The 20,368-nt window shown below is 46.9% G+C and overlaps 1 protein-coding gene across 4 annotated transcripts in view; it reads left to right on the top strand.

Annotated features, from left to right (window-relative positions):
* Positions 1-20,368, top strand: part of PCM1 (pericentriolar material 1) — a 228,267-nt gene that overhangs the window by 111,409 nt on the left and 96,490 nt on the right. For all 4 annotated transcript variants that reach the window (XM_069744379.1, XM_069744380.1, XM_069744381.1 and 1 more), the window contains exons 11-13: positions 10,753-10,985; positions 17,375-17,529; positions 17,719-17,848. In XM_069744379.1, the coding sequence (XP_069600480.1) occupies positions 10,753-10,985; positions 17,375-17,529; positions 17,719-17,848 (518 nt within the window). The remainder of the gene's footprint in view (positions 1-10,752; positions 10,986-17,374; positions 17,530-17,718; positions 17,849-20,368) is intronic.

The raw sequence follows: 20,368 nt of genomic DNA, 5'->3' as shown, positions 1-20,368 counted from the left end.
AACTCCCTTTCTCAATGTCATCAATGTTTATCTGATTCAATTTCGTCCCTACAGGGAATTAGGGTGGTTAGTAAATTGGGAAAAATCTAGATTGTCCCCCACAACTCATCAAAATTGTTTAGGAATTATTCTAGATTCTATAAATCAAATGTGCTTTCTTCCCGAGTCTAAACAAATAGCAATCATAAACAAGGTACAATCGGTGATTAACAACCCCCTAATTTCCCTAAGAGAAGGTATGTCCCTTCTTGGTTCCTTCACTTCTTGTATTCCAGCTGTTCCTTGGGCCCAATTCCATAGTAGGAAATTACAGTATACAATACTTCGGGAGGAAGAAAGATTACAGAGCCGGTTAGATAGTCGTATTTCTTTACCAACAGACGTGTTACAATCTCTCACCTGGTGGTTAGATCCGGATCATTTTACCAGTGGGGTTTCCCTGGGTGCTTAAACCTTCAAAAACTATCTTCACTGATGCCAGTCCTAGTGGTTGGGGAGCACACTTAGGAGATCAAATAGTGCAAGGTCTGTGGTCTCTTAAGGTACCTTCACACTAAACGATATCGCTAGCAATCCGTGACGTTGCAGCGCCCTCGCTAGCGATATCGTTTAGTTTGACAGGCAGCAGCGATCAGAATCCTGCTGTGATGTCGTTGGTCGGGGCTAGAGGGCCAGACCTTTCTTTGGTCGCTGGCTCTCCCGCTGACATCGCTGAATCGGCGTGTGTGACACCGATTCAGCGATGTCTTCGCTGGTAACCAGGGTAAACATCGGGTTACTAAGCGCAGGGCCGCGCTTAGTAACCCGATGTTTACCCTGGTTACCATCCTAAAAGTAAAAAAAACAAACGCTACATACTTACCTAACGCTGTCTGTCCCCGGCGCTGTGCTTCTCTGCTCTGGCTGTGAGCGCCGGGCAGCCGGAAAGCAGAGCGGTGACGTCACCACTCTGCTTTCCGGCCGCTGTGCTCACAGCCAGTACAGAGAAGCACAGCGCCGGGGACAGACAGCAGAAGGTAAGTATGTAGCGTTTGTTTTTTTTACTTTTAGGATGGTAACCAGGGTAAACATCGGGTTACTAAGCGCGGCCCTGCGCTTAGTAACCCGATGTTTACCCTGGTTACCGGCATCGTTGGTCGCTGGAGAGCGGTCTGTGTGACAGCTCTCCAGTGACCAAACAGCGACGCTGCAGCAATCTGGATCGCTGCAGCGTCGTGTGAAGGTACCTTTAGAGAATCGGATGATTCTTCTAATAAAAAGAGCTGAAGGCTATCTATCATGCCTTATCTAAATTCCTTCCGCAGCTACACGGAACGCATACAAGAATCCTTTCAGACAACATGACAGCAGTTGCATATATAAACCACCAAGGAGGAACAAGATCAGAAGCTCTCATGTCTATAGCCGACGACATTCTAGCCATAGCAGAGGAGCACCTTCTATCCCTATCAGCGCTACATGTGAGAGGAATCGACAATTCGAGAGCAGATTTCCTCAGTCGCCACACTCTCCACCAAGGAGAATGGGTTCTAAGTCGTCGTATCTTTTTCATGATAGTAAAAAAATGGGGCACTCCCGAGATAGATCTTTTCTCTATCGCCTTTCATTGGGGGACACAGGATCCATGGGTGTATGCTGCTGCCACTAGGAGGCTGACACTATGCAAATAAAAAAGTTAGCTCCTCCTCTGCAGTGTACACCCTACCGACAGGAAGTAGGATATTCAGTTTAGCTTAGTGTCAGTAGGAGGTGGACACGGGTCTTTCATTAGACCCATATCTACCTCAATGTGCGTCGTTTTCTTTCAGGTTTTCCGGAGGGATACAGGGTGAACAGTCACACCTGTACTCCCACAATGCGGACTATGAGTACGGCGTGTACTGCCACCCCATATCCTCATAGATCCCTCTCCAGGACCAAGATCCTAGCACACAAGCGTGCTTAGAAGTCCGGTCCTGGCTCCGTCCCCCACCCACTCGCCCACCAGAGCCTGTCGGTTGGAGGAGACGAGGACGTCCAGCTCCACGGACGTCTGATATCTTCACGAGGTTAGTAACGGACGGCGTGGGATGTTTAGGTGAGTATTCCCTTCCCACCAATCCCCCTAACCTTCGGTCTCTCTTCAAAGACAGTCATGGGGGTTCCCTGATTCCCTGGGCGATCGTTGGACGTCTCTTTATTGGAAAGTTTTCCACACTGCGGCACATTTTTGCTCTGTGCGGCGCCCTGTAGGCAACCGCGCTGCCTTTTCTGCGGCTGCACTTTCCCCCTGACTTGGCGGTTTGCGCTGCAGCTGCGCCGCTTCTCCATGCTTGGCGGCCGCACCTTTACAGGCAGCGGCACTGCCTTGTCTGCGGCCGTACCTTTGTCCCATGCAGCGCAGCCCCTACAGGCAGCCGTGCCGTTTTTCTCCGGCGGCCGCACAGTGTTCTCCGGCGGCCGCACAGCGTTCTCCGGCGGCCGCACAGCGTTCTCCGGCGGCCGCACAGCGTTCTCCGGCGGCCGCACAGCGTTCTCCGGCGGCCGCACCGTTTTCCGGTCCTGTGGCCCTCTCCGGCGCCCACCAGCTTCTAATTTAGGTCCCGGCTTCTCCCGGGGCCTACTCTTGGCCGTGACTCCGCCCACTTCCTGAGTTCTCGGGCGGGCTTTTTTCCCGCCCGTCTGTCTCAACAAGCTCCGCCCCCCCGGCACCATCTTGGTGCTCCTGGCCAGGCAATTAACCCTGCCCACCACCTCCATATTCTCGATCCAGGAACGCCTTATTCCCCCCGAAAGTACGTGAATACCGGCGTCCTCCTCACTTGCGGTCGCCTCAGCCCCACAGCTGGTCCCGGACAGGAGAGTTCCAGAGGTCTGCTCCTTCTGCCTGCACCCCTGCCTTTAAGGACCACTGAAGCGCATCACCTGCCGTGAGTAGCTCTGCTCTGCAGTCTGACACTCTCCTCCGCCCTTCTGTCCCCTAACCTTCTGGTCTCCGCTATGTCAGTCCTTCAGCAACCCGATTGTTCCCACCGCCCAGGATCCCCCGGCCGATCCGCCCGAGAGTGATACCCCATCCCAGGCTGGGCCTCCTCTCTGTCTCAATCGGTGGCCAATTTAACACGGGTGTCTCAAACCCTGGTGTCCGTGCTGGATCGGTTACCCCTGCAGACCCCCGCAGTAGCCACCGGGTCGCAGGAAGCTCCGTCTGAGCCCTCCAAGGCTAGCTGCAAAGGTCCAGATAGGAATGCCAGTCTGAGTCCTTTTCTCGCCACTCGGTCCTCCTCTGCGGTCGGCGTCCTCCCGATCCTCCTTCCCTGAGTCAGGCGAGGCTTTCTCTGATGCGCCTTCGGAGGATTATTTGGGGCCGGATTCGAACCAAATCGCTAACATGAGGGATATGGTTCAAAGCCTCTTTGGAGCGACCAATCAGACCTGTGGCATCAAAGATTCCTCTACGAAACCCGCAGATCAGGCGGTTTCGTTTAGACGGTCTAAACTACCTCCCAAGGTATTTGCTCCTCATCCTGAATTCAAGGAGCCTCTGTCCAGAGAAAGAGCGAATTCGACCAGACGTTCTCAAAGAGACAAGCGTCTTGGAGTCTCATATCTCTTTCCTCCGGATCTCATTGCCAACCGGAATGAGAGGCGTTAGAGAACGACCTCTCCCCCTGTGGATCCGTCGGCTGCTAGACTTGCCACCACCACAGTCCTTACGCTGTCCGGTGGGCGGCTCTGAAAGATTCCATCGATGGGATCATGGAATCCTTCGTGAAGTCGGCTTTCAAAACTGCCGCATCATCCCAATGCCCGGCTTTGGCTTCCACTTGGGTTTCGAAGTCTGTATCCGAGGGGCTAAACAACTCCGTTGGGGCATTCAAGCTGGAGCTCCATCAGCCCGGCTGGCGGAACTTGCCTCCCAGATTACTCGCGCCGGGGAATAATTTGTTCCCTGGACGTCGCGTCTTCTGCCGCACAGGCACCCAGTAATGTTGTTGCCAGCCGTCGCACTGTTTGGCTCAAGAGTCATCGAAGAAGTCCCTTACGAGCCTGCCTTTTCAAGGTTCACGTCCTTTCGGTTCCAAGCTGGACCAAATTATTAAGGACGCCACTGGCGGCACCAGTCCCCTTCTCCAGACCTCGCCTACTTCCCCTTAGGCGGCTACTTCGGTCTTTTAGACCTTTTTCGTAGTTTCGCGGCATTAGATTCCTCTTCGCAACAGCAGAGGCCACAGGCACGTTAAGAGAAGGTATTCTTCGACTCACTCTTTCCTGGCGTGCCCGCTACTCCTAAGGTGGATTCTCCAGGTCCAGGACTGGAAGTTCCACCTAGGCACGACCCACGACTAGACCCCAGCCCGTTTCTCAGGCTGGGCAACAGTCTCCTGTTCCTCAGGGACGTCTGGGTCTCCTCAGTAGAGGACGCATGGGCCAGGGCACTTGTATCCTCTAGATACAAAATCTTCATTTCACGGTCCTGGGATCGTTTTCTTTACAGCCATTGTTTCCCTCCTTAAATCCGGGGTAATCGTTCCCGTCCCAGAACAGGAACGGTTCAACGGTTCACAGGCTTCTCTTCGAATCTTTCTGTACTGACAGAGGACAACAAGGTTCGTTCCAGTCCGGATCTCAATTTGCTGAACAGGAAGTTTCGTCGGAGACACTTCAGGATGATATTCCCTCGTTCAGTAATCACTTCCATGGAGGCTCAGGAATTTCGGTTTCAGGCTCCCGAAAGTCTATCCATCTTTCCCAACATTCTAACCGTTGCGGGTGGCTCGTCAACAGGAAGAAGTTCCGTCTTGTTCAGCGCCTCGTATCTCCGGGCATGTTCTTCGACACTTGTCGGACCAGAGTCTTCCTTCCCGAAGACAGGATATCCCTCCTTTGTCAGGAAGTTCGCTTGCTCCAGGGTTCTCAGCTCCCCTTTTTTTCCCGATGGGCCTTAAAGGCCCTAAGGAGGTTGGTTGCAACATCGGAAGCAATTTTCCCTTCGCCCGTTTCATTCGAGACTTCTTCAGCAGGCTATTCTATCACAGGGGGCAGGTCTGTCTTCTCCCTGCATCGTCCGATCCGGCTTTCTCCCGGGTCAAATGGTTCCTCGACTGATGGCCGATGTCACTTCTCTTATCCCAGAGCAGATCCTTCACAGCATATCCTTCCTTCCAGTTCCCTGGCAGGTGGTGACGACGGACGCCAGTCCGCTCGGCGGAGGCGCGGGGCTTTGTCTCCTGTTCTTTCAGGGTTGTTGGTCGGCGCAGGAGCCCTCTTTGCCGATCAATGTCCTCGAGTTCCGGATCATCTCTCTGTCTTTCCTTCATTGGGTAAGGATTCTCAGCAGCCTGCCAATTCGAATCCAGACAGACAATGACACAGCAGTGGCATATGTCTACCACCAGGGGTGGACTCGGCGTTCGCTGGCCTCGGCCGAGATTCCAGGATCCTCCTTTGGACAGAGGCGCAACGGTCCTGGTGAGCTCCGCAGTGCATGTCCCTGGCGTGGACATTTAGGCCGCCGACTTCCTCGGCCGCGAGGGCCTCGCGGCACGGGAATGGTGCTTCAGGAGGTTTCCTATCGGATTGCTCTTCGATGGGGGACTCCAGAGGTGGACCTCATGGCGTCCCGATTGAACAGGAGGTCCCTCGGGTCGGCCCAGGGTCCCGTGATCCTTTCACAGTGGTGTTGTCACTCTGGCCATTCCCCGGTCGCAGTTCGGGCTCCCCTATCGGTTCCCACGCCTTCCCTTGCTTTCCAAGCTGTTGAAAAAGATCAAGGCTGGATGGGTGCCAGTCATTCTGATCGTCCCGGATTGGCCCAGGAGGTCTCAGTTTGCAGACATCGTCAATCTTCTCGCGGACACCCCTGGTGTCTTCCAGGCGGACCCGATCTGCTGTCTCAGGGTCCGATCTGCCACCCGAATTATCGGTCGCTCAGTTTAACGGCGTGGCTGTGGACTCCACAGTTCTAAGAGCGTCCGGCCTTTCGGCCCAGATGAGTCACTCTATAATCCACGCTGGGAAGCCTTCGTCTTCTTCCAGGATCTACTATTGTACCTGGAAGGCTTACTTTCGTTGATGCGAGTCCAACCACTTTTCACCTATGTCATTTTTCCCTGCCTTCCATTTGGTTTTCCTTCAGGCAGGACTGGATTCGGGCTTCGCTCTCAGTTCCCTATAGCAGGGGTCCCCAACTCCAGTCCTCAAGGCCCACCAACAGGTCATGTTTTCAGGATTTCCTTTGCACTGCACAGGTGATGCAATTATTACCTGGGCAAGACTAAGGAAATCCTGAAAACATGACATGTTGGTGGGCCTTGAGGACTGGAGTTGGGGACCCCTGCCCTATAGGGCCAGGTTCCTGCGCTCTTCTTCCCTTTAAGAAGACTTTCTTCTCAGCCACAGGTTAAGACCTCCCTCCAAGTAGTCCACGCTGTCCCTCCGTACAGGGCCTCTGTGGATTCATGGGATTTAAAGGTTGGGTTGGTTGTGCTTAGGGGTTCCCCCCTTATAGCCTCTCAGGGAGTTTTCCCTTGTCAGTTCGATCTCGGAAGGTGGCTTTTCTCAGGTCCATCTCTTCGATCCGCCGCGTTTTTGAGTTGGCGGCCTTTTCTTGCCGACCTCCTTTCTTAATTTTAATCCAGGACAAGGTGGTCCCAGGCCTCTGCCTTCCTTCCTTTCTCGAGGTGGTTTTCATCTTTCCAACTCAACGAGGACATCGTTATACCTTTCCTTTTGTCCAGCTCCGACTCATCCTCTGGAGTGATCGTTGAATAGGCTGGGCCTCGTCAGGGCAGTGAGGATCTCCCTAGCTAGCACAGCCGCTTTCCGAAAGATGGATTCTCTTTTCGCCATCCCTGATGGCGTGCGTAGAGGCCTGCCGGCTTCCAAGGCGACTATTGCTCGCTCTATCAGAACGGCAATTTTGGAAGCTTACCGGGTCAAGAACAAGAGTGCCCCCTCCTGAGATAAAGGCTCACTCTACCCGGGCAGTCGGCGCTTCCAGTGCGGTACGTCACGGGGCTTTTGCCGACGGCTTTGTAAAGCGGCAACCTGGTCTTCCATCCACACGTTTCGCCGAACTACGGCGGACTCAAGCCTGGGCAGAAGGATCCTGCAGGCAGCAGTGGTGAGTCCTTGGACCTGATGGAAGTCTGTTTTTCCCACCCCAGGGACTGCTTTGGGACGTCCCATGGTTCCTGTGTCCCCCAATGAAAGGCGATAGAGAAAACAGGATTTTTGGTTGCTTACCGTAAAATCTGTTTCTCGGAGCCTTCATTGGGGGACACAGCACCCTCCCAAGTTGAACAGCTCTGTTTACTGTTTACGTTTGAGTTCTTTGAACACTCTGAGTGTTTGAAACTGTTAATCTATGGAGCGCCGTGGAATTTGTTGGCGCTATGTAGATAAAGTTTATTATTATTATATTATTATTCTTTCTCTTTTACACGTTGCTTCTCCTACTGCTTTCTCGCTAACTGAATATCCTACTTCCTGTCGGTAGGGTGTACACTGCAGAGGAGGAGCTAACTTTTTTATTTGCATAGTGTCAGCCTCCTAGTTGCAGCAGCATACACCCATGGTTCCTGTGTCCCCCAATGAAGGCTCCGAGAAACAGATTTTACGGTAAGCAACCAAAAATCCTGTTTTTGCGACAAGACACAACAGGCAAGTCAAAAAGTTCACATCATTGTTCCGATCCGACAATCCAGATATCTTAGATGCCCTACAAGTGCCATGGGTATTCAAGAAGGCATATGCCTTTCCCCCGCTGATACTACTTCCGACAGTAATCAGGAAGATAAGGGAGGACAGAGCAAACGTGATCTTAATCGCTCCGTTCTGTCCCAAGAGGCCATGGTTTTCCTGGCTGAGAGCCATGTCAATCTCAGACCCATGGATCCTCCCGGAGGATCAGGATCTTCTTTTCCAGGGCCCCTTCAACCACCTTCATGTGAAGGGTCTACGGTTAACAGCCTGGAATTTGAAAGGCAGCTGCTAAAGATGAGAGGGTTTTCAAACAAAGTGATTGACACTCTGCTATTAAGTAGGAAAAAATCCACTACCTCCATCTATGCAAGAGTGTGGAAAAAATTTCTAAACCTCTACCCAACGGCCCTGTCAAACGAAATTCATATTCCTATGATTTTAGAATTTCTTCAAAAAGGGCGCGATTTAGGCCTGGCGGTCAGTACCTTTAAAAATACACATTTCTGCGCTGGGGGCTTTATATGGTCACGATATTGCAGGTAATAAGTGGGTAGCCAGGTTTGTTGCAGCATGCCAGAGGTCAGAGACAGTTCGAATTCCCCATGTACCACCTTGGGATGTTAATTTAGTACTTGAAGCTCTAACAGACCACCCTTTTGAGCCACTGCATTCAGCTCACATAAAATATGTTTCCCTCAAGACAGCTGTTATTGTCTCCTTAGTATCAGCGAGAAGAGTAAGTGACATACAGGCACTATCGATAGATCCTCCCTTTATGTCAATATTCCCAGATAGAGTTGTCCTAAAGACAGACCCTTCATACTTACCCAAAGTATGCTAAACTAAATTTCACAGATCGCAAGAAATTTTCCTTCCTTCCTTCTATGATAACCCTACAAGTCAGGAAGAACAAAAATACCACACATTAGATGTGAGGAGAGCCATATTAGCCTATTTAGATAGGACTAGTGCCTGGAGGAAGAGCAGGGCTCTCTTTGTTTCCTTCCGGGGTCATAGAAAAGGAGCTGGAATCACGAAGTGTACTTTTATCTTGGTGGATTCAGGATGCAATATGTCTGGCCTATTCATCCAAAGGGGAGAATCCGCCTGAGACCGTAAAAGCACATTCCACCCGGTCTACTTTCCAAAATGGTGTCACTTGTGGGGGGTTTCAATGTTTAGGCACATCAGTGGCTCTCCAAACGGAAGCATGGCGTCCCATCTCAATTCCTGTCAATTTTGCATTGAAAAGTCAAACGGCGCTCCTTCCCTTCCGAGCTCTCCTGTGCACCCAAACAGTGGTTTACCCCCACATATGGGGTATCAGCGTACTCCGGACAATTTGTACAACAACTTTTGGGGTCCATTTTCTCCTGTTACCCTTGGTAAAATAAAACAAATTGGAGCTGAAGTAAATTTTTTGTGAAAAAAAGTTAAATGTTCTTTTTTATTTAAACATTCCAAAAATTCCTGTGAAACACCTGAAGGGTTAACAAACTTCTTGAATGTGGTTTTGAGCACCTTGAGGGGTGCAGTTTTTAGAATGGTGTCACACTTGGGTATTTTCTATCATATAGACCCCTCAAAATGACTTCAAATGAGATGTGGTCCCTAAAAAAAAAAATGGTGTTGTAAAAATGAGAAATTGCTGGTCAACTTTTAACCCTTATAACTCCCTAACAAAAAAACATTTTGGTTCCAAAATTGTGCTGATGTAAAGTAGACATGTGGGAAATGTTACTTATTAAGTATTTTGTGTGACATATCTCTGTGATTTAATTGCATAAAAATTCAAAGTTGGAAAATTGCGAAATTTTCGCCAAATTTCGTTTTTTTTTCTCACAAATAAACGCAGGTAATATCAAATAAATTTTACCACTCTCATGAAGTACAATATGTCATGAGAAAACAATGTCAGAATCACTGGGATCCGTTGAAGCGTTCCAGAGTTATAACCTCATAAAGGGACAGTGGTCAGAATTGTAACAATTGGCCTGGTCATTAACGTGCAAACCACCCTTGGGAGTAAAGGGGTTATATGAACATAATATCAAATAATTTGTATTAGCAATCATTTTCAGGAAGAAACTGAGTATTATCTGACAGAATTGCAGTGGTGTCAATCCTTTTGGCCATGACTGTACATCGGCAGACCTCAAGTTACATCAGTGTCTCACTGTTCACCAAAGCTTTAATGTCCGAGTCTGATCTACAAAACCGAATTGGAATAGGACCGACCTGTTATGATTCTAATAGATATGTGAATACTCTCTCTTTATTCCCCCCAAAAATAAAAAAAATCTGAGTCCCACAGATAAAAGAATGTATTGTAGCGAATAGTTAAACTTCCTGATAAATCTAACAGTATTACAGCTAGATGATCTAGTGTTTTCTGCCCAGTTTACCCACAAGATTGTCTGGTTCTTGGCTTCCTGGCCAAAGCTGCTGGGATCAGAGCAGTAATAAACCATCCAGCAATAAGTTGGGTTCAGTAGAACTGAGGATGAGTGTTGAAATCTATTTGCATTTGTATTCAGTTTGTCAAAATATCACAGGTGTTGGAAACAAGAGGGGATTATAGGGAGAGAAATGGGAAGCGCAGACTTCTGAGTGTAGCAGTTAGTTTCCAAAGGTGTATACTCAGTGTGAATCCACTCACCTTTTTGGTGTCTTGAGATACTGCGTATAGATCCAATCCATGGATCACTCCATTCCTCTTTCCATTCAGTTTGGTGCAGAGATCTGGAAACTGATGAGCGCACTGAACAGTGCTTTCATAGGCAATAACACATTGGAAATATTATTCCCAGCAATAAGGAAGGATGATGATGGAACTCGATATTCTGGTTCAAGGATGATTTTTATTTCAAACTAAAATACAACCGGTTTCGACTCCTTGGAGTCTTCCTCAGGTATAATGACATGCATGACATCAGAATATCGAGTTCCATCCTCCTCCTTCAGGAGGGCATATTGCTGGGAATAATTTTTACAAAGTGTTATCACAGATGTTAGAAAGTTATTAGTGTCAATTTGTACATTTCATTTGTTGCTATTGTGTTGTAGAATGCCTTTATAATAGAGATACCAAGGATAAAAGGGAAGATAGAATTGAAGGCCTTGACGACGACGATGATGATGTAGATGAAGATCCTAGGAGCGCTGCTTCTCTCTCTAGCCGCAGCAGTGTCACAGAAGACGACCAAAATGATGATGATGACGATGATTTTGAGAAGAAATTTAACAGACTCATAGCAGCCAAACAGAAGCTCCGACAACTACACGATCTCGTAGCATTGGTATAATGTATATTTTTGTAGCTTTTATACTGTTCTGTCGTGGAGAAAATAAAGTAGCTAATTCTACACTTGATGGCAAGTTTCTGATGGGTAGTCACTCAACATGGCGAGAGTCAGTTATACTATGTACCAAGCTTAGAGCAGATCTGTCTTGAATACTCTATTTTGACAGGTTCAGATCTGTTACATTAAGGCTTCTTTCACACTTGCGTCGTCTGGCGGCCGTCTCAATGCGTCGGCGCGACTTAGGCTACTTTCACACTTGCGTTTTTTGCAATCGTCGCAATCCGTCGTTTTGGGCAAAAAGCGGATCCTGCAAATGTGCTTGCAGGATGCGTTTTTTGCCCATAGACTTATAATAGCGATGGATGGCCACACGTCGTGCAATGGATCCTTCGTGTTTTGGCGGACCGTCGGCACGAAAAAAAAAACGTTCAAGTGAACTTTTTTTGTCCTTCATGTCCGCCATTTCCTACCGTGCATGCGTGGCTGAAACTCCGCCCCCTCCTCCCCGGACTTCAGAATGAGCAGCGGATGCATTGAAAAACTGCATCTACTGCCCACATCGTGCACAAATTTCACAACGTTCGTTGGTACGTCGGCCCGACGCATAGCGATGGACCCGTACCGATACTAGTGCGAAAGTAGCCTTATCAACGGATGCGTCAAAAATAGTGAAAAACGGATGCAACGCATACAGTATTTCGATGGATCCGCTAGACTGTTCCGTTGAAAAACTGGATCCGTTGCATCCGTCTTGTCCGTTTTTACCATCCGTGTCATCCGTTTTTTTGACCGATCTGTTTTAAGGGAAACCTATATATTGACTGTTTTTACACCCCATCTTTGACAGGGTTTAGACAAAGTGGCAGAGATGGAAGGAGTGCTTGTGAAGATTGCGACCATATGTTCTGATGTTATTTTTGAGACCAATAGGCTGGCAATAATAGTTCACAGGCGCACGCAAACACACACAGATTCTGGCTGGATGCTGGCTGGCTTCTGGCTGGATGCTGGCAGGAGTCTCAATGGCACATTTGGGGGTGACTCCCCAGGTCAGGTTTATATAGATTTGGGGCTGTCTGGTGAATTGGCTACAAAATCCTGATTCTGAGCATGCTCAGTGTAAAAAGACGTATTCCAGCGCTAGATTCCGTCATACGACGTGCCACGACGGATCCTGCATCCATAGGCTACCATTCTAGCCAACGACGTATGCCGCAGGATCTGTCGCGACACGTTTTTCAGACGCAGACAAAAAAGTTACATTGAACGTTTTCTCCAGGCGACGGTCCGCCAAGTTACGACGGATTTAGTGCACGACGGACGAAACGTGTGGCTATACGTTGTGATCTGTCGCTAACACAGGTCTATGGGAAAAAACGCATCCTGCGGGCAAATTTGCAGGATGCGTTTCTTGCCCAAAACGATGCATTGTGACGGATCTGAAAAGACGGAAGTGTGAAAGAGGCCTAAGCAGTGCAGCAGCGCTCTCCTATGTATGACTATTGGATTCTTAAGCCCGGCATCCCTGCACATGATTAATGTCCTCTGTAGTATATTGGTGGTAATTGTTTACTAGTGAGGAGAATGGGTAGAAATTGCAATTTTAAATGCAGCAGATGGATCACTCTGTGTGCTGAAGTTTTTTCTTATGAGCAATTATCCAAATTGTTCTGGTCCCATTTAGAATAACACTAAGGGAAACTGTCCTGTATTTACTGTGTTTTCATATTCTCTTCAATGTTGAGTTGAGGCTACAATTCAGAGCAGTCCCCGCTCAATTAACACTGTCTTTATAACGGTTATGTACAGCTCAAAAATCAAGGACTGACATGGATCAAACGTCAGCACAATTTGACTGCCGATCAGTAAACATTTATTGACCGGTCGTTTGCCTGTTTATACTAGCAGACCAAAGTAAATGATGCTCACTGAGCGATTTGAACACGGACCCCATTCAAATTAATGGGTGCCCTAACATTCGGGATTTCCCACACTGTCATTTTTGTGACAGCGCAAGAAACACCACCTCTGTTCGGCGATAAGTTTTTACCGCCGGTCAGAGCGCTGCGGTTCCCACGCTGTCAGAAATGACAGCATGTGAGCCAGCAGCTCTGACCGACGCCAGAAAGGTTACCGTCAGTCACAGACGTCGGCTCATGAGTGCTATTCTCATCATCATATTCCTGATATCCCTTTTAGCAGTGATTGCAGGCATACGATGATGACCGTATTCACCAGCCGATGCCTGTGCACTAAATAAAAGGAAAAAATGTCATGGGAACACCTCTATTTTTGCTAACCAGCACAGGTAAAGCTGACTGCTGCAGGCTGCAGCCCTCAGCTGTCAGCTTTATATTTGACTGGTTATCAAAAATTGGAGTCCCACACCATTTTTTTTAAACTATTTAAATAAATAATAATAAAATAAACTGCTTTGGAGCCCCCTGTTTTTGATAACCAGACAAGCTAAAGCAGACAGCTGAGTGAGGGTGGTGATATTTTCAGAATGGGAAGGGGCCATGGATATTGGTCCTCTCCAGCCTAAAAATAGCAGCCCGCAACCACCCCAGAAAAGGTGCATCTATTAGATGCTCCAATTCTAGCGCTTTGCCCGGCTCTTCCCACTTTCCCTGGTGCGGTGGCAAGTAGGGTAAGTGTTGGAGAGTCCAACATAACGATCCTTATCACAGGATCAAGAAGTGCTACCAAACACAATTTATAAAATATAACAATTTATTTATTTCAATATAAATAACACAAACATTAAAACTGGTGCCTCGAACCAAACAAAACCAGAGGCTAGGCAGGCAAAAAATGGAATATTATTTAACTTCCTCAGCAATTTACATAAATTGTAGGGACATATACATTCTGATTCTAATACCTGACATATTGCAATCTTTGTAGAGAAGGAAAGCACAAAAAACAGAGAATCAACCCCCAATTAGTAGCAGGTGCTGAGGTCACAATTAACCTATATCACACAGACACCCCTCATCAGTCTGATGCTATGTACTTCCTTCAACCACTAAAAAAGTGTAAAGTGCATAAAGTCAAATCCTCCTCATATTACCTCACATGAAGTCCCACCAACGATTCCTCTGCCGAGTGACTAGCCGTGCCTCCGGACCCCTACGCACGTTTCGCTGTTGCTTTCCCCAGGAACAAGTTTGCTGAGGTGCACACCTCCCATCTGTGTGGATGAGTCCCCAACATATTTCAAGGGGAGGCTCAAATTCCTGCAATACCTGCCCAGTAAGAAGGCCAGGTACGGAATTAAGCTTTATAAGCTATGTGAGAGTAACTCGTGGTACACCCACAGGTTTAGAGTTTATGAAGGGAAAGACCCCCTGAATGCCCCCTGTCCTGGGAGTGAGTGGGAAAATTGTGTGGGATTTGGTGCACCCACTGCTGGATCAAGGTAATCACATCTATGTAGATAACGTATATGCCAACATCCCACTGTTCAAGTCCCTCTCTATGTGAGCTACCGCAGCCTGCGATACTTTCCACCAAAATCAGAGAGGCTTCCCTAAGATGCTAATTGGGCAGATGCTTAGAAAGGGTGAGAGCAGAGCCCAATGTAGAGACAACATGCTGGTTGTCAGGTACAAGGACAAAAGGGGCGTTATTTTCTTGACCACCATACATGGTGATGGCAGCACCCCACCGCTGTACAAGGTACCTCTACACAGGTCACCAAAACCAGACTGTATATTGGGGTACAACAAGAACATGGGGGGGAGTTAATCTCTCTGATCAATTCCTCCCTCTGTGCAGGTCATACAGATGACAATTTACAACGCTTTCGTGCCATCACGATGAGCAGGTCAGACCAGGCCCTTCCTTCAATTCCAGGAAGTAGTGATCAAGGCCCTAATATTTGGCAGTCGAGATGGAGCTGGGCCCATTGCTTCCAGAACTGAAAGTGCCCGTTTTGTACCAGGGCAACATTTTCCCTGTGAGGTCTCTCAAACTGGAAAGTGAGGAAGGTGGCAAAAAAAGGTGCAAAGTGTGTTACAGAAGGGAGCTTTAAAAGGACACCATTTATCAGTGTGACACCTGCCCTGACCAACGTGGCCTGTGTATGAAAGTTTGTTTCAGAGTCTACCACTCGTCCATGGACTAATACGTTTATTTCTGACTTGCACAACTCGCATATGCCAACCTGACGTAAACCACAAAACTCATATGCCAACGTGACATACTCTACATAACTCGCGTATGCCATCACATAAAAAAAAATCACATACTAGGGAAACCACTAGAACAGTTCCAATATAGGGTCACTAGTTGGGGAGAGGTGATTCCACTGTTAGGGTACATCAGGGGTACTCCTAGCGAAACATGACACCCACAGACCATTCAGTCATTTTAAAACATTTTAAACATTGCTCCTCCCCTTCCGAGCTCTGCCGTTCCCCCACATAAAGGGTATCTGCAGTCTCAGGAAGGGTTGCACAACAGATTTTGGAGTCCATTTTCTCCAAATCAAAAAAAAGATCTAAAAGATAATTTTCACAACTCAATGTCACACATTTAGATAAATTCTTTGGGGTGTTGTCTAGTTTCCGTAATGTGGTCACTTTTGGGGGATTTCCACTGTTTATGCACATGAAGGGCACTCCAAACACGACATGGCGTTTGCTCTCAATTTCAGCCAATTTTGCGTTGAAAATAGTCAAACTGTGCCCCTTCCGAGCCCTGCCATGTGCCAAAACAGCAGTTTTCCTCCACATATGGGGTATCGAAGTACTCAAAAGAAATTGGACCCCTAATGTTGGTGTGCAAATTCTCCTGTTACCCTTGTGAAAAAAAAAATAAAAATTGGCTAAATGAACATTTTTGTGGAAAAATTAGATTTTTAATTTTCACTGCTCTGTTGCCTTTTGTGGAAAAAAAAAAAAAATTGGACTAAGTAGTAGTCTCATCAGCCAACATCTGTGACCGGTAATCTTTTTGCCTCCGGTCACAGCTGCTGGGTCATAAGCTGTCATCTGTATGACAGCGTGGGAACTGTAGCCCTGTGACTGGTGGTAACGAAATTACTGCCGATGTTTCTCGCACAGATGACAGCGTGGGAAGCGACGAATGTTTGGTCTGCCACCCCCAACAGTAACATGCACTTCAGGAAGAAGTCCGTGCACGGACACTAGATGTTCGGTATGGACACTAAGCTTTACCGTTCGGGTTCACCCATCCCTACTTAGTACACATTGGCTGCCATAGTTCTTGGCAGTGTGAGTCCTGATTACCCTGGATGATGCACCACTGAGAGAGATTATCTTTTGTGCTGCGCAAAAGATAATTTCACCCGATAAATGAGTGTTTTGCTTATTCATCGGGTGTTTGGCAGCCGGTTTCCTGGACAAAGTAATTGTGAACCAAGTGTTTTGAACAACTTCGTATTTTAAAAATCCAAGCAATTTTCATTGTGGATGAGCCTTTAACACTTAGGCTAAGTGCACACGTTCAGGATTTTTCGCGTTTTTTTCCTATAAAAACGCGATAAAATCGCAAAAAAACCCCGCATACATTAAGCATCTTATTATTAGAATGCAATCCACTATTTTTGTGCACATGTTGCTTTTTTTTCCGTGGCGGAATCGCATTCTGGAAAAAACGCAGCATGTTCATTCCTTGTGCGGAATCGCGGGGATTCCACTCGCATAAGGATGCATTGATCCGCTTACTTTCTGCATGTGGCTCTCCTCCAGGCCCTGGGAACCATAAAATTGTTAAAAAGAAAAAAAAAAAAAGAATTAAAATAATCGTGATATTCTCACCTTCCTGCGTCCCTCGCAGCTTTCACGCTCCTTGCGATGCTCCCGTTCCCAGTGATGCTTTGCGGCAATGACTTGTGATGACGTGTGGTATCGCGAGACTGCTAATTCATCTGAGGTCATTACCGCTAGGCATTATTGGGAAAGGGAGCATCGCGAGGAGCGGGAACGCTGCGGGGGCCGCCGGAAGGTGAGAATATCACAATTTTTTTTTTATTTTTAGCATTTTATCTTTTTACTATTGATGCTGCATAGGCAGCATCAATAGTAAAAAGTTGGTCACACTTGTCAAACACTGTTTGACAAGTGTAACCAACCTATCAATCAGTTTTCCAAGCGATGCTACAGATTGCTTGGAAAATGCTAGCATTTTGCAAGCTAATTACGCTTGTAAAACGCTAGTGTTTAGCGGGAAAACGCACGCCAATTCCACATGAGTTTTATCCGCTGCACAGTTGCGGAATTGTCCTGGAAATTTCCACGGCAACTCCTGATGTATGCACATAGCCTTAAGATTTTGAAGAATAAAAAAAATGTTTTTACCCTATATTGTCGCTTATCACTTTTTAGTGTTTTTAATTTTGATTTCTTTTTATTAAGTATGGTGATGATACAGAGTCTGAAGCTGCTGCAGAGAGGCCGATCAGTGCAGCCCATCTCCTACCTGAGGAGGCGGATGCAAATCAGCAACCAAATAATACCCGTCCCAATGCTTCCAAGGCACAAAAAGATGTTGCTTTAAAAGAACAAGCAAGGTACTTGTAATTCATATATTTTACTTACTTTTCCTATCCCATGTATGATTTGAGATTTGTAGAAACGTCTTTAGTTAACACGTCTTGCTTTTGTTGATGTACCGTCAAAAGACCAGTCACCCCCCCTTGTAGCACCTGTGCTTCATATTCCTAGGAGCCTTGCATTTAATATAAACATTAATATTACAGAGAAAAATTCTATGAAAGTAAGCTGCAACAGCAACAGCTAGAACTGAAACAGTTACAAGAAGAGAGAAAAAAACTGATCGAAATTCAGGAAAAAATTCAAACTTTGCGGAAAGCTTGTCCTGACCTTCAGGTATGTGTCCTTATTAGCCCTGATTGAACATGTCATCAGTTTTAAATAAAATCGTAGTAAATAAAAATTCTTTAATAGATAAATCTTGAAAAAGCATAAGCTATGAAAAGTACTCATAATTTATTCAGGATGAAACCAGATTTTGTTTTTTTTTTCACCTTTCTTGTGAAATACTTACAAATGATCTCCACTTTTCCAATGCTCACTTGGTGTACTTGCTTCTTTATAGCATGTGATGGAACAGCCAAGCATCAGGTCCTATGGATGTCTTGGAGGTAGTCCTTTCCACACCCATGTGAGCAATGAAAAATGAATTGGCCCAAAAATTCCCCAGTTTGATAGTAGCTGATTAGTATAAATGAGAGCTTCAAGGCCCTCAGCAATTAACTGCTTCCTAAGGCAGCTTTAATTTTAAGCTACCGTATATACTCGAGTGTAAGCCAACCCGAGTATAAGCAGAGACCTCTAATTTTGCCACAAAAAACTGGGAAAACTTATTGACTCGAGTAGAAGCCTAGGGTGGGAAATGCAGCAGCTACCAGTAACTGTCAAAAATAAAAATAGATACCAATAAAAGTAAAATTAATTGAGGCATCAGTAGTTTAAGTGTTTTTGAATATCCATATTGAATCAGGAGCCCCATATAATGCTCCATACAGTTCAAGATGGGCCCCATAAGATGCTCCATACAAAAATATGCCCCATAAAGGTTATTGATGGCTCCATAAGATGCTCCATATTAAACTATGCCCCATATAATATTGCACAAAGGTTATTGATGGTCCCATAAGATGCTTCATAGAATAATATGCCCCATTTGCTGCTGCTGTATGCTGCGATAAAAAAAATAAAAGACATACCTCTCGTCGCTGGGGACATCGGCACGCTATGGGGGCCAGGTGCCGGAGTTACCACTAGCTCAGGCCCCCGGCACTTGCGATATTCACCTGTCCCCCGTTCCACCGCCGCGTGCCGCTTTGTCTTCTGTCTCTCTGCACTGACTGTTCATGCAGAGGGCGCGCACACTAACCACGTCATCGCACTCTCTGACCTGAATGTCACAGCCAGAGGACGCGGAACACCAAGCCCGGCGGTGGAACTGGGACAGGTGACTATCGCATGGCTCACCCTCCCCCGTTATACTCACCTGCTCCTGGCACGGTCTGCACGTCCCTACTTCTCCGATCGTCTCCTTCCAGTGCTGAGCAGTCACATCGTACCGTTCATTAAAGTAATTAATATGCGCTCCTCACCTATGGGAGTGGAGTCGCATCCATATTCATTACTTTAATGAGCGGTACCACGTGACCGCTGAACAAAGGAACAAGCTGCCGGCGGCAGAGACCATCGGAGAAGCAGGGACGTGCAGAGACAGCGCCGGGAGCAGGTGAGTATAATGTGACAGCCGCCACTCCTGCCGCTCCCCCTCCCCCACTGAACCCCTAGAATAATGACTCGAGTATAAGCCGAGAGGGGCACTTTCAGCCACAAAAAATGGGCTGAAAATCTCGACTTATACTCTAGTATATACGGTAAATTATTTAAAGGGGTTGTCCACTATTTAAATATTAAAGGCCAAGTCTTAATCTGGTTTCAGTGACAGCCTGAAATGATCAAATGCGAAGCTGCACAGCACAAGTTAAATCAACTGTATATTGGCCGCGTCCGGGGACCACACACCTGTCCTTCTAGAATAAATGAGTAGAGCTTGTAGTACCCGCTGCGGCCACTTTACTGGTGGTGACGCTGCTGATCACTTCCGGCGGCCACCAACATCGGAACAGCTGATTGGTGAGTGTGTCGTAGCCCCAACTATCTGATATTGATCATATCAATATACAGGTTTGTGGACAACCCCTTTTAAAATGGAAACTTAGAGAAGAGTGTGTAATTAAAGTAACAATAAACCAATAAATAAATTATAGAAATGCACAGGAAATCATTTTGGCCCGCTGTTTACACAACACACAGAAAATCCTGATGATTAATTATCTAGATGAAATCATACAGAGAACAAAGGAGTTAATATCTTGCAATGTGTTCCGTTTTTGGCTAAGAAATGGCAAATAAATGTTTTAGGATTTTTTTGAGCGCTGGAGTGGCGCTTTAAGTTTAAGCCCCCTGCCCCGTATCATATCCGGTTTCTTCATGGGGGGTTTTTTTTTTCAGCGCTGCTTAGGTCTCCTTGGGCCATCTTGTGAGCGCAGCTTGTGACTGGCCCAAAGTCAGAAGCTACGTCACAAAAGAGCAATGCAAGTCTGTGAGGGCCGGAACGAGGCTCTCATAGACTTGTAAAGTGACCTCCGTGCCGCTCCATGAAGCACTGGATTTGCAGGCAGGTCACTTTTTGTTGGAGACCGATGGGAGCAGCAGTGAGAACGGATGAAAATGGCAAAAGGTCAATATCAAATAGAGTGTAGGGGACTTACACTTATACCACCACCTCAGCGGTGAAATAAAACAAAACACTGTAGTGGTGCTCTAACAAAGAAATAGAATCAAAAGAAATAATATTAAGGG

The sequence above is a fragment of the Ranitomeya imitator genome, chromosome 1 (assembly GCF_032444005.1).
Source record: "Ranitomeya imitator isolate aRanImi1 chromosome 1, aRanImi1.pri, whole genome shotgun sequence".
NCBI lineage: Eukaryota > Metazoa > Chordata > Amphibia > Anura > Dendrobatidae > Ranitomeya > Ranitomeya imitator.
Note: the sequence above shows the minus strand (reverse complement) of the source record. Positions and strands in the feature narration are given on the sequence as shown.